The sequence below is a fragment of the Cucurbita maxima genome, unplaced genomic scaffold (genome assembly GCF_002738345.1).
Source record: "Cucurbita maxima cultivar Rimu unplaced genomic scaffold, Cmax_1.0 Cma_Scf00021, whole genome shotgun sequence".
NCBI lineage: Eukaryota > Viridiplantae > Streptophyta > Magnoliopsida > Cucurbitales > Cucurbitaceae > Cucurbita > Cucurbita maxima.
Genome location: NW_019272037.1, coordinates 2,421,681 through 2,435,092, shown reverse-complemented (window position 1 = coordinate 2,435,092; position 13,412 = coordinate 2,421,681). Strand labels below are relative to the sequence as shown.

The following is a 13,412-nucleotide window of genomic DNA, read 5'->3' as shown; positions in this document are numbered from 1 at the left end:
TTTTTTTTTTTTTTTTTTTTTTTTTTTTTTTTTTTTTTTTTTTTTTTTTTTTTTTTTTTTTTTTTTTTTTTTTTTTTTTTTTTTTTTTTACTTTTGTTTGTTTGTTTGTTCTTCTTAAGGTCCAAAATTGAGTTTTGATTGAATTGATGCAAGCCCTTTGTCTACTCTTTTGATTTGATTTTATAGTTTTTAAAACTTCTTTCTTCTCTTTTTTTCTTCATTTTTTTAAATGAATTAGGAATTACCTTTTGTCTTTTTAACAAAATGTTAAATTGCTTATAGAAGAATGACGCTATAAATATTCTGAAATAAGATATACTCATAGAAAAAGTAGCATCTTTCATAAATTCATACCAATTTTCAAAATAGGTTTAACTTCCATGTAACAAGTTTATAAACGGAGTTAACCATTGGTCTAATATATTCAACTCAATTGTTTCTTGATTGACTTGAGTGAACGGAATTCCTAAAAAAATATCGACACAAAAAATACTAATTTTATTGAAGTTATCTTGAATTAGGAAAAAAATTTAATCCAATTTCCTCGTTAAATGTATTAAAACGTATTAGAACATTTAAGTTTTAAGATGATTCTATTATTCTTATTTCTCGTTTTTTGTATCCAATATATTTTGAATGAAAAAATAGTTTTAGGGATTATAGAATTAAAAAGGGTAGTAAAATGATATTAAATAAGAGAAAAAAAATGAAGAACATAGGATTGAGGAAAGAGTAAGAAGGGGAAAGAGAGTATTAGTGACTTTTTTAAATTATCATATGCAGATCAGATTATCGAAATTATATTGTAAATAATGTCAGGTAAATCTTTCAACCTTTATACATTAATTATCGAAATAATTTTCATTTTAGTAAAAAAAAAAAAAAAAAAAAAAAAANAAAAAAAAAAAAAAAAAAAAAAAAAAAAAAAAAAAAAAAAAAAAAAACTTCAAAGTTTAAGCAAATTGGACAAAAATAATTTTTTTTTAGAAGCATATGGGCAAGTCGTTGAAATGAAGCGGAATCCATTAAGATCAAAATCGAACCGAATTGAACCGAAATCGAACCGGTTTGGTTTGAATCGGTTTCCGTTTGGGCATATTGTAGCCAGACGAACTCATTTTCCTGCCTCTAAGAAAAATGATGATTCTGTAGTTTCAGTGACGGTAGTTGACGGTTTTAATTCCAGTCTCCTGCCCGAACAGATCTTCTATCCTGCTCGAAATTTGGTATATTGATCTGTAATCTCGATCTGACGTCTCCTTTTTCATTCTTCAGAGTTCTTTCGAGATTGTCCCGGACGTTCGCCACAGTTTGAAGCGACCGGAGAACTACTAGGAAAACCAAATTCCATGGCGGATCTGATTCCACCACCACATAGATCGACCAACGACTTCTTTTCGGATCCACTTGATTCTCATCCTCTCTGGTTCAAGCCCGACCTATTTCTCTCCCCGAATTTTGATTCCGAATCCTACATATCGGAGCTTCGAACATTTGTCCCATTTGACACCCTCCGATCTCAGCTCCACTCACATCTCTCCGCTCTGAACCGTGAGCTCATTGACTTGATAAATCGTGATTATACCGATTTTGTCAACCTGAGCACAAAGCTTGTCGATGTGGAAGCGGCAGTCGTGCGAATGCGAGCTCCTTTGGTTGAACTCAGGGAGAAAATTGAGCAATTCAGGGCTTCGGTGGAGTTTTCTCTCTCATCTTTGCAGAATGGATTGCGGCAGAGATCAGAGGCAGCTTCGGCCAGAGAGGTCTTAGAATTGTTGCTCGATACGTTTCACGTCGTGTCGAAGGTAGTATGTGTTTTCAAATTTCATTTGGATGAAACATGGCATCGATAACTAGAGTGATTTCAGTAGGTATTTCGAATTCCAAAATGTCGAGAAATTTTTAGATAGTTGCATGGACTGGAATGTAGAGTGTTGGCTACCAATAAACTTCCTAGTTCTCACGAATGCCGAAAACAAGTCTGTTTAGACTAGTAGCATTCCATCGTGACCTGTGTATACACATATAGGTCGTGTATGAATTTTGCAGAAGGAAAATGTGCAAGTATTTGTGAGTTTTGATCTCTTATAGCCGTTTAACATCGTCATTGTCGCATCATTTGTTTGTTATGTCAATTAAGTTGTATTTGAATATACAAAGGAAATATATAATTCCGGTATTTTTCTCGAAGATTCGATATGTATCAGAGCTTCTCAAGAAATTTCTTGTGCATTTCCATGACATCATGTGTATGTCTCTTTTAAATTTCAGATTTTCTAGGATCGGCATCCTCTGGAGAATAGAATGTGAAGAGAAATGTTTACGTTTTATAAGATTGTCTTGTTCCATTGTTGAAAAAAGAAAAATCAATTACTGAGAACTTGACCCTAGAGAAAAAGCTGGATAAGGCAAGTCAAATTCATGGGAAATTCATCGAGTCTTTGATTGATTTGTTTATATAATATATTCGTGTAAGGTAGGAAGATTGTGCCTTAAATTCCATTCATAGCTATACTCATCTCAACTATCTCAATGAATTTGTTTTGTCTGTGCCTTTATAAAGCTTTGATTCAATGTTACTTGGTCTTGTTCCCTAGATCTTTTGTGCAAGTAGCTTCATACTTATTTTTTAGTTGTCATTACTCAGTTGGTTCTTGATGGATGCAGGTTGAAAAGCTGATCAAGGAGCTTCCAAGTGCACCTGCTGATGGCTCAAATGGAAATATGAGTTTAACAGATAAAAGTGTATCAAGTAATGGTACTTCTTTGCCTCACATGGAGAACGGAACAAATCTTAGAGAAACACAAAGCATGCTCTTGGAAAGAATTTCCAGTGAAATGAACCGACTGAAATTTTATATCGCTCATGCACAGGTCTCGTCCTACACTCTTCACTAAACTCTCATGCCATCATAGTGTATGTTCTTGGAAAGATTTTGTGATGAATTCTCTTGAAATTACATGAAGCATTAAGGTATTTGGTTTTCTTGCACAAACTGAACCAATTATGTTTGTATTCTTGCACAAGTGAAATTTACAGAACAAAGATGATTTTCACATAAGTTAAAAGATGAGATTATGGAACCTTCAGTTTTGTCCTCCACTCCGTTCTACTTTCTTTGATTTCAACTACTGGGGATATTTGTGACCTTGTAACTCTGTCTTGCCTTTTACTTTCTTTATCTTAACGTTTTGGCCATCTCAGTATTGTTCCTCATTCAATTACTAATTTAATGAACAATGTGAATGAAAGTAGAGGAGAATAAACTTGGATACCTTGTTAGTAGTCATGGCTTCATCTTAAAGATGCTTCTGTTTCCATACCTATTGTTTTTCTGTGTTATGCCAGTACAGAATCTTCCCTTCATTCAAAATATGGACAAGAGGATTCAGAGTGCCAGCCTGTTGCTGGACACGAGCTTGGGACATTGTTTTGTTGATGGACTTGAACATCGTGATGAAAATGCTATTTACAATTGCCTACGTGCCTATGCTGCCATTGATAACACCACGAGTGCAGAAGAAATTTTTCGCACTACTGTTGTAGCACCATCAGTTCACAAAGTTATTCCACATGGTGTTTCTGGCATGGATGCTGGATCATCTGATGACGATTTGGAGAATGATTACAAGCAAATGAAGCAATATATTGATAAAGAATGCAAATTTTTGTTAGAAATATCTGCTACAGGTTATTTGCCTTTTCTTGCTGTTCTATTCCCATCAGCAATCTTGTTATTTTATGTTGCTTAAAAAGAATCCGATTACCACTTTGGGATGGTTTTATTCTTGTTCTTTACGCGTGTTCTTCCAGTATATCATTTGTCAGTAAACCATGCATATTTGCGTTGGTCTTTTGAAAATTAGCACTTTCCAAGATCAGCATTTTGACTTTGGTTGACTATTGAGGTCAAAGAAAACTGGGAACTGTTTCATGCTCTTGTACTTTTTACGTTCATTTTATCAACTCCTTTTGTGATGATGCCTCTTGCAGTAGATTTAATAGTCAATCTTTTAATGAACTAATATGCTATTGTTGCGATGGGGTCTTAAGCGATTAACTTTTATCCTTCAGAAAACTCAGGACTACATGTATTTGATTTCTTGGCTAATTCAATCCTGAAAGAGGTTCTCTCAGCTATCCAAAAGGCAAAACCAGGTGCATTTTCCCCAGGAAGACCTACTGAATTCTTAAGGAACTACAAATCGAGCCTTGATTTCTTGGCATACTTGGAAGGTAGATATCTAACTCTTTTTCTCTGTTATTTTTGCGGATTTAAAGTCGGAATGACAATTTCAAGCATATTATTGCATCTTTGATAAAAAGATATCTTCTGCATTACATTAACATTGTCCAATTTCCATTGAAGGCTATTGTCCATCAAGATCTGCTGTTGCTAAATTTCGAGCTGCAGCTGTGTATAATGAGTTCATGAAGCAATGGAATACTGGGGTTTATTTTTCTCTTAGGTAATCAATTCAATTCTTACACTCTAATAGAAACATCATATTCAATGGGTTTAAGTTTCTAATAACTTCATTCATCATCAGGTTTCAGGAAATAGCTGGGGCTTTGGATTCGTCCCTTTCAGCACCCAGTCTAACCCCCGTTCAAACTTCATCTTCTGGCCAGGGAGATACTCAGGATCTAACGTTAAAGCAGAGTGTAGTGCTTTTAGACTGCCTGACAGCATGCTGGAGAGAGGACGTTCTCGTCCTTTCTTGTTCTGACAAGTTTCTTCGTCTATCTTTGCAGCTCCTTTCAAGGCGAGTGTATACTAATTTGGATAGTTTGAACATGTACATATCTATTATACTGATTAACGACTGACTGGCTTGAGCCCTTGTTTAATGTGAACAGATACTCTAATTGGTTGTCATCTGGTCTAGCTTCCCGTAAGACGGGTACAGGCTCCAATCCAGGTTCTGAATGGGCCGTAGCAGCTGCCCCAGATGATTTAATATATGTGAGTATAGTGCCGCGAAAAAAAAAAAAAAATGATAATAATAACAATATTAATAAAATAATAGTTGTAGTAGTAGAAGGAATGTAAAACATGGTCACGAGATTGGGGATTAAGAATAATCCCACGAGAAATACTGAAGAAATGTTGGATGTGCAGATAATCCATGACCTTGGTCGTCTTGCAACGGTGGTAGCTGGTGAATTCATGGAAACTGTACTTCAGCTCCTGTCATCATGCACCGCGGATGTTCTTGATTCGATAAAGCAGAGCATTTTGTACAGTGGAAAGTCATTGAATAATTTAATGCCCGAAGTTATTGGTGCCATAGTTACTTCACTGGTTGAGAGATCTGTTGAGGTAAATGTTTGACGTGTATGCTCATTGTGCACGAGATTAGAAGTTTCTCTAGATTATTCTATATATCGGTTTTCTGGATCTTCTGACTACTTTTCTGAACTTAATGTAGGACTTGAGACAGCTGAAGGGTATAACAGCAACATACAGGATGACCAATAAACCACTACCTGTAAGGCATTCGCCCTATGTATCAGGGCTGCTACGCCCCCTGAAGGTATTCAACAAATTCTTGTCGCATTCTTTGGTGTATCTTAGATGAATCTGGTTCTTTATGAACACTACTTTAGGAGGCGCAGCCAAATACCTAGGCATGCACCTCAGGGACACCATGTACTTAGGCAACCTTTCAGTGACTCGGCTGAACCCGCAGTGGCAACCGGCAGCATCTCTTTGGCTAGTGAGGCCCACACAATTTTTTAAAGTTTTTTGATCGCTCGCTATTATATTTTTCTTTCTTTCTTCATTTTCTGATTCATCATACTTTCTCGAAGCCATGTGTAGCATTTTTATTTTTATTTTTAAATCTTTTGTTTTGTTTTATAGCAACTTTACGCATAAGATCTTATAGTTATATACATGGGCCTATTAGTGTTGTTTTCTTATGTCGTTATAAGACTTCCTTTTAAGTTGTTCACTGAGCTTTTTGTTTAACCTGGATTGCTCACCTTTTGATACATGTTACATTAGATAAATATATTGGTTTTTACCATCTATTGATGCTTGGATCGTGAGGGTCAGAAGTTTATTTTCTTGTTCAAAATGCTTTATTCTTCATATCCGAGGAAACTAACTTGACATTATGGTTCTTTATTTGTAAACTTGATGCTACAATGTAAACTCCACCAGGCCTTATTGGATGGAGAGAAAGCGGCAACCTTCTTGACAGCAGAAGCAAGGAATACACTGCTGATCGGTGCTGTGACAGAGATTACGGCACGTTATTACGAACTGGCAGCTGATCTTGTTAGCTTGGTTAGTTTGGATATACCAAATTTTATCCTAGTTATTACTCTAAGAGACTCTTCTTCTCACTAATGTTCAATGCCAGGCTAGGAAAACAGATTCGTCACTCCAGAAAATCCGACAGGAAGTACAGAGACGAGCTGGAGCAAGCTCAGATGTTTCAGACCATAACATCTCTGACACCGACAAGATTTGCATGCAACTCTTTCTTGATATTCAGGTATCACTGGTTTTCATTGTAATTGTTTGCCGCGTCAAAATGGTGTGCTTCAGTAGTTTCCAGAAATATGCAGAAGCTAATATTTTATGTGATGATACAATGTCTGCAGTGGAACCATATAAAATATTCCGAGTTATAAAGACACGTTTGAAATGAATTTCAAACTGCTTTAAAAAAATGTTTTTAATCGGAGAAAAAGTACTTTTAAGCACATGAGATCCCACGTTAGTTGGGGAGGAGAACGAATCATTTTTTACAAGGGTGTGGAAACCTCTCCCTAGCAACGTTTTAAAAACCTTGAGGGGAAGCCTGAAAGGGAAAGTCCAAAGAGACCTCTCCCTAGCATACGTGTTTTAAAAACCTTAAGGGAAAACTCGAAAGAAACAATTCAAATATCTGAATATCATCTGATAGCGGTGGGCTTGGATCGTTACATATAAAGTCATTCATTCTAAACAGACCTAAAGTCTACTGCACCAAATGTTTAAATTCTTATTGCCCTTATGTTCTATATCTCCAAAACTTTCTCATTGAACCAATAAGCCACCTAAAATCCTGAGACGTTAATGAACTTTATCTGTCAATTTTCATTGCAGGAGTATGGTCGCAACCTGTCAGCCCTTGGGGTTGAAGCGGCGAGCATTCCCACATACCGTTCATTTTGGCAGTGTGTTGCACCTCCAGATAGGCAAAACTCCATCAATTTCTGATGTTCAATCATCGTGGGATACGTCTAAGTTGGCTTTGTGGATGTATTTCTTTCTCTCACTCTTTATTGGTAAGTTTTTTCCTTATTGCTTAGAATACATTCTTTCCCCCCTCCCCTGTTGGCTGCAGGTGGTGTTCATAATGAGGATCAAAAATTTTGTAGAATCAACAACGAAGCTTCTTCGATGGACCTTGTTTGGTATAACATTTATTCATAAATACTTATATTCTTGAGTATGTTTGAACACACTCTCTTAACTATCCCATCTTGTCTTTTTTTTTTTTTTTTTCTTTTAAAATAGAATAGTTTGTTCTAAATTTATAAGGGGTTGGGATTCTAATTTAACAGAGAGCTATGTTTAGGTTGATCACAATATGAATTTCAGAACTGCAAAAAATATATCTTTTTTTCGATTGTTATTTTGGCTGAAGAATATCCAAGTAGAGGGCAGGATGAGATTGAGAGTATTTACACTTTAAAATTTTATATTGTCCCAAGTTCAGTCTTCTGAAAATAATATTAATGATTTATTAAAAGAGTTTATATTGCATTATTATCTTTCATGTTCATGCACTTCAGTGTTTATTTATCTTAATGTTAAATTGTAACATTATTTTTTTTCCTTCGAAATATTTGCTTATTATTTATTGTTGCATACTTACAATTTTGAGTTATTGTAAAATATGATGAGATAATTTTTTTTTTTGTATTCAATTTGTAACAAATGTAGAAAGCGAGGGAGTTTAGGACACAAGATGCTTTTACAGTACTCTAATCGGGTTAAATTTCATATTTAATCTCTAATTTTTTTTTAAAAAAATGTCTAATAAGTTAGTTGTTGAAGTTTTATTTTCCGTAGATATCTTAATTTTGAAATGTGTAATAAATATTTAACTTTCAATTTTATTACCCAATAGGTATTTAAATGGTCGATTTTGTGTCAAATAAGTGTTTATTTTTTAAGAAGAAGATGGTGAGGACGTTTGGACAAATAAGATCTATACAAGCTTTCTTAATACTAATGCAGTTATAACTCCTAACAACTAACAACTCACACTGTTATTAAATTGTTAAATGCTCCCACTTTTCAATAATTGCGAATTTCACCTTTTAAAAAGAACGCGCACAGTATTTTTGTGTTTATTTGTGTTTACGAGACTTAAGACAAGAAATCGAGTATATATTGGATTCAATACAATTTTTTTTTTTTTTTAGTATATTGAGAAAGATTTATGGATATACGCACAAATCAATCAATAAAAGAAAAATCCGATGAATCGATTCAGGTCGGCTTACTAATGAGATGCCCTAATTCGCTTTAGCCAGTAATAAAAGCAGCACAATAATATGTAGCAGTAGAAGGAATCATTCATCAAAAGTATCTAACCAAATTAAGTCTAAGATAGTCCAAAAAGATAACAAAAACTACCACAATAAACTATATATAGTACAACACAAGATGGAGCCATTCGCAGAAGCATAAATGCTGAGAGCATCATTTGGTTTGTCCAAGAAACCATGGCAGCCCTGGTTCATTGCATTGCTTTATGGGAAGTGGTACAATAGGCCCAAGGAAGATGCGCCATAGATCAAGTACTATTGTCACCAACATTGCTGCTCCTAGAGAATCAACGGCCACTCTTGGCAAGTCCCAAAGATCACCAGGCTTCTCGTCAATCCTGTTTGTACGGATTCAACATGATCGAGAGATATTAGAAACAAACTCATTCTGTTCCTCAATAAAATTCAATCTCTTCAAGTTTCAAGCAGGAGATGGCCTTGAATTATGTTACCCTACCTAATAATATGAAGGATATGTTTCCTATCAAACTAATAATAATAGTAATAATCTGAAGGAGACCAATTCTTCTAGTTCTACACTTCCTGCTTGGTGAATTTGAGTCTCCAACATGCCCATTTTTCATAGGACTTTTCCTCTGCTAGCATGCTTCATAACCCCCTGTGGCTTCATGTGTATTGGATATCCTAATGAAATTGCGGCCGACTTAATGGGTGGTAATAGATCCACAAAAGTCCGACCGCATCCATAACCTACTTGGGGCCTAATCTGGTCTACAAGTGTGAGTCATCTGAACTAACGCCATGGGACAAACTACTGGGATAAGATAAATGTCGATATACTACAGAAGTTCATGCATGTTATGGGGCAATACAAAAGGCAACAGCAGCGTGACAACTACACAAGATGATTCAGAGCAATCATAGAAAGTTAAATGTCCCCAAAATGATAAGTTTTGAAACTCCAGTCTTTCTTCCCTTATCTAGTTTGTGTAGGGGATAGAGTCATGGAGGGAAAATGGCAGACTTGTATGTGGTTTCTACTTATTAGAAGCAAACTGGTCTATAAATATAAAGGCACTACGATTGAGAATCTTACCTCATGAACATTGGGAAGCTGACGAAGAAGTAGATGGCATAAAACAAAGAGCCAACTTTGTACATTGAAGCCCGATCCACAAACTGGTAGTAAGGGAACTGCACAGGCTCAAAGGAAGATGTGTATCAAAAGTAATGGGCATGAATAACTTCTTCAATGTTAATAATAAAACTTCAGATTATCGAAGTTATTAAAAATGAATAAGTAATGCGAGAAAAAATACAACAGAAAAGAATGATTGATCGGTAAGAACAGCAGACATTTTGCAGAAATATTTCTATAGAAACATGCTGAAGTTCTCGATCCTTTTCAGTTCGAATAACTTTTAACACCAAATGCATGTCGAGACAGATTGACAAGATATTTATTGACAACACAAGAGGAGAATGATGGTCATTACATTAGAAATTGCGACAGTTTCCAAGTATGCGATGAAGTATGAGAGTGCCAGAATCCATGCCCCCAGCATAACCCATTGAATATTCTCCGGTAGGTCAGCAATAGAATGCCGAAGTCTCCGAAGAGTCATGTTTGATGTAACGTGATAGAAAAGAAAGCAGACGTGCGTAAGAAGAAAGGTCGTATGTGGTACCTATGATTAGCAAATCATTTATCAGAAATAGAAGCAAGCAATCTTTGCTATTTTTTTACTTTTCCTTCCAATTGTCATGCTTACATTGTTCATCCTCCATGATGGAAAGGTATAAGATGCCCCCAAAACGGTGAAAAAGTAGTGGGTCCAAAAGTAGTTTCCAACATAGCTGAATATTACTATCCAAAGACTAGCCTGCCACAAAGAAGAAAAAAATAATCATGTAGAGTTTAGGAACTGACCAACTTGAAAAACTGATTGGCAACGCTTATGGGGATTGGATTATATGGAACTGAGCGAACTGAGCCGAAATATTTTACAATTCACACAGCCTCTCCAAACTCAGAATCAGGACGGCTAAGTGTTATTTCTCTGGAAATTTGCTTTGTTATCATGTTGATTTCATGTACAGTGTAAATGTACTCCAGAATGAAAAAGTACCAGATAAGAGGTTGATGAAATAGATTGTGGCCATCAAAAGGCAGGATTTAAGTGGAAAAAGAATGATTGTAGCCCAAGAAACAACTTTTCATTTATCAAAATTAATCAGCTTTGATGATATAGCTGCTTCTTCCGAAATGCATAATTGCAAAAACAGAGTAATACACACACAAAAGGTAGAAAACTAACCTTTACCCAATAACGCTCTTTCCACGGCAAAGAGCGGTCAGCCTGCAACCAATTCCAAGTAAATAAGATCACTTCGCCTTTGTTACTGTGTGCATCTCAAGTTACAGATGATGAATTGATAAGTCTTCCTTCTGATTAGATTTTTGTGTGCGTGTGACTAATATTCAGTTTCACATCGGTCTTAGACAGAAACAAATCATCTGGATCTATATTAATTAACTAATGGTTGGATGCGCAATCAGTTAACTTGCGATCCATTAGTGCCCATAAACAAACATGTAAATAAATTTAGGTTCTAGGATCATAGAAATGGGAAAAACATAAAATAAAAAATGAAGAGCTAGTAAATTGTACCTCTCCAGGCCACACCACCGGTATCAAGAAGGAAGGAAGTGCTGCTACTAATCCAAGAAGCAAATATTCCAATTCAGTAAAACTCTGTCAATCAGCACACCAGTGTTTAAACTTTTGATAATGAAGAGAGAGAGAGAGTGGGGGAAAAAGTAGAACTGACAGCAATTTGTAGACAATTCTCCGTTACAAGGAAAAAAAAATGGGGGTTTAACAGAGATTAAGATATCATCTTCGTCGTAATGTTGGACAGAGAACAAAGAAAAAAAGTTCGCACGTCACTGTTCTTGAATGACACTCATCAAGCAAAGGAAAATTATCAACTAAATACAGAATTTTATTTTGAAAGTTGTCACATCCCCAGATTCATAAACCATTTCTTCTTCGCTGACTTCTTCAAACCCCATCCAAATGTGAACAGAAAGAAGATAAAATCTAGACAAGGATTAAGAAATTTCTGCTTACTTCACTCATTCAGGATTCTCAAGCCCCCTCCACCATCCATCAACATCAATTAAAAAAAACCAGTATAATTAGCCTAATTTCGCACAAATTAAAAGCAGAGTTCACGAGTGCACACCTCGTAGAGTTTAAAAGGAACCACAATCCCCAAGCAAAGTGTGAGCCAAAATGGAGTATAGGAAAGAAAGAAGACTTCTCCCCATCTCTTGCTAGGGTTTGATGACAACCATAAACTTGAAGACTGATCGCGGGCGGACCGACGACCTGGACATTTGTAAGAACAGTGTCATAGAGAGAAAACGAAGGCTGAAATTCTGAGAATTGCAAAATTACCGGCGGCCATTAGAGAGTGATTAAGATCTAAACTGATAGATCTAGGCTTGAAATTCTCCAACAGAATCAGAGAAAATCGAGGACTGAATCGTTTCCGAAAATTCCAAGATTGACTGCACAAATCGGAGACCTGGGAGTGCCGGCTTCCATTTAAATACAAAAACTTCACCACTCTAATGGCTACTCATTTCTACTTTAATTGTTACTCTACATTTTAATTAATATTCACGTACCTGATAATAATTACAAAACCAGTACGGCTATTATTTATTATTTATTATTTATTATTTATTTTTCTCTCCAAATTTTTAATGGATTTAATTAATTTAAATAATTTTATATAAAGATATGTTAATTGAGTATTTATTGACACTATTTATAAATTAGCCCGTTATTAAATATAGTTAAATAATTTTTTATTTACAAAAATATATTAAATTTTATTAGTTATGATTAATTAATTTATATCTATTTATTAAAATATGATTTAATTGATTAATTAAGACATAAATATTAATGAACACCACAATCTACAATCTTCAAATATTATTTCAGATCTATGAAAAAAAAAATCTTAAAACTCTTTTATTTTTTTGCTATATATTTTAATTATTTTCAATTAAACACTTTAAATCTTTTTTTAAAATGTGCTCGTGTAACACAAAAACCACAGGTAAATATAAATAACATTTAATTTAATCGTGATCGATAAAATAACGAAAATTAATTTAATTATTAAAATATAGGATTAAAACAACACTCACTTACGAGTATTTAGCTATATAATGGGATCTTTACTAATTCACATGGGATTTTACGTTCTCCATGTTACTCAGGTCAGAGTATAACTGTAATAACTTAAGTGCACTACTAATAGATATTGTTCGCTTTTGCCTATTACATATAGCCGTCAATCTCACGATTTTAAAACACGTCTATTAGAAAGCTTCGTTACTCTCTCCAACCGATGTAAAATCTCACCTAATTAAGTTTTCGACTACTGGGTTGTCGCCATCTAGGGTGAATCATTACACTGCTCGTTCGAGAATTACGATCTTTGGCTTTGAAACTGCTCCCCATGTGAATCGCTTTTGGGTACCACTCATTATAGATTATATAAGATTCTAATTATGTGACAAACAAAAAGAGAAAATCCAAAGAACAAAAGCTGTAAGCAGCTGACAAAGATTCCAAGTGGCAAATGTATAATCAATTGGGAGATTTCTAATATATGATTATTATAATTATTTAATTAAGCATATTTTTGGTGATAATTATAGAATATTTTTAAAAAAGAAAAATTTAGCGCCAAATTTGATTAAGAAAATAAGAGAGAAATTAAATTAAAAAAAAAAAGGGGAATTATTTATCAAATAATATTAGTCTACGGGTTAGAATCTCCAGTGTCGTTGGAGAGCCGATTAATCGTC

General features: G+C 34.8%; 2 protein-coding genes across 2 annotated transcripts; one reads left to right on the top strand and one right to left on the bottom strand.

Annotated features, from left to right (window-relative positions):
* Window positions 1–1,123: 1,123 nt before the first annotated feature.
* On the top strand, window positions 1,124–7,464 carry LOC111495261 (conserved oligomeric Golgi complex subunit 2). The gene is made up of 12 exons (XM_023145223.1): window positions 1,124–1,805; window positions 2,668–2,874; window positions 3,355–3,691; window positions 4,076–4,237; window positions 4,371–4,470; window positions 4,552–4,767; window positions 4,862–4,967; window positions 5,124–5,324; window positions 5,434–5,538; window positions 6,171–6,296; window positions 6,373–6,507; window positions 7,104–7,464. Exons 1-12 carry the CDS (start codon window positions 1,350–1,352, stop codon window positions 7,215–7,217), a joined length of 2,265 nt encoding a protein of 754 aa, XP_023000991.1. The 5' UTR covers window positions 1,124–1,349; the 3' UTR covers window positions 7,218–7,464.
* A 1,093-nt stretch (window positions 7,465–8,557) lies between these two features.
* Window positions 8,558–12,187, bottom strand: LOC111495263 (cycloeucalenol cycloisomerase-like). The gene is made up of 8 exons (XM_023145227.1): window positions 11,983–12,187; window positions 11,768–11,913; window positions 11,191–11,274; window positions 10,837–10,878; window positions 10,291–10,401; window positions 10,015–10,206; window positions 9,615–9,712; window positions 8,558–8,895 (listed from the first exon to the last, which is right to left on the bottom strand). The coding sequence occupies exons 1-8, from the start codon at window positions 11,990–11,992 to the stop codon at window positions 8,712–8,714; spliced, it is 867 nt and encodes a 288-aa protein (XP_023000995.1). The 5' UTR covers window positions 11,993–12,187; the 3' UTR covers window positions 8,558–8,711.
* Window positions 12,188–13,412: the final 1,225 nt, after the last annotated feature.

Bases quoted from the DNA above. Each gene is read 5' to 3' on its own strand.
- LOC111495261 (XM_023145223.1), top strand. From the start codon at position 1,350: ATGGCGGATCTGATTCCACCACCACATAGATCGACCAACGACTTCTTT. The intron at 5,539-6,170 runs GTATTCAACAAA...AAACTCCACCAG, and splicing joins GGCTGCTACGCCCCCTGAAG to GCCTTATTGGATGGAGAGAA. The intron at 6,508-7,103 runs GTATCACTGGTT...TTTTCATTGCAG, and splicing joins AACTCTTTCTTGATATTCAG to GAGTATGGTCGCAACCTGTC.
- LOC111495263 (XM_023145227.1), bottom strand. The intron at 10,402-10,836 runs GTTAGTTTTCTA...TCTTTGTGGCAG, and splicing joins AAGAGCGTTATTGGGTAAAG to GCTAGTCTTTGGATAGTAAT. The intron at 10,207-10,290 runs GTAAGCATGACA...TGCTAATCATAG, and splicing joins CATCATGGAGGATGAACAAT to GTACCACATACGACCTTTCT.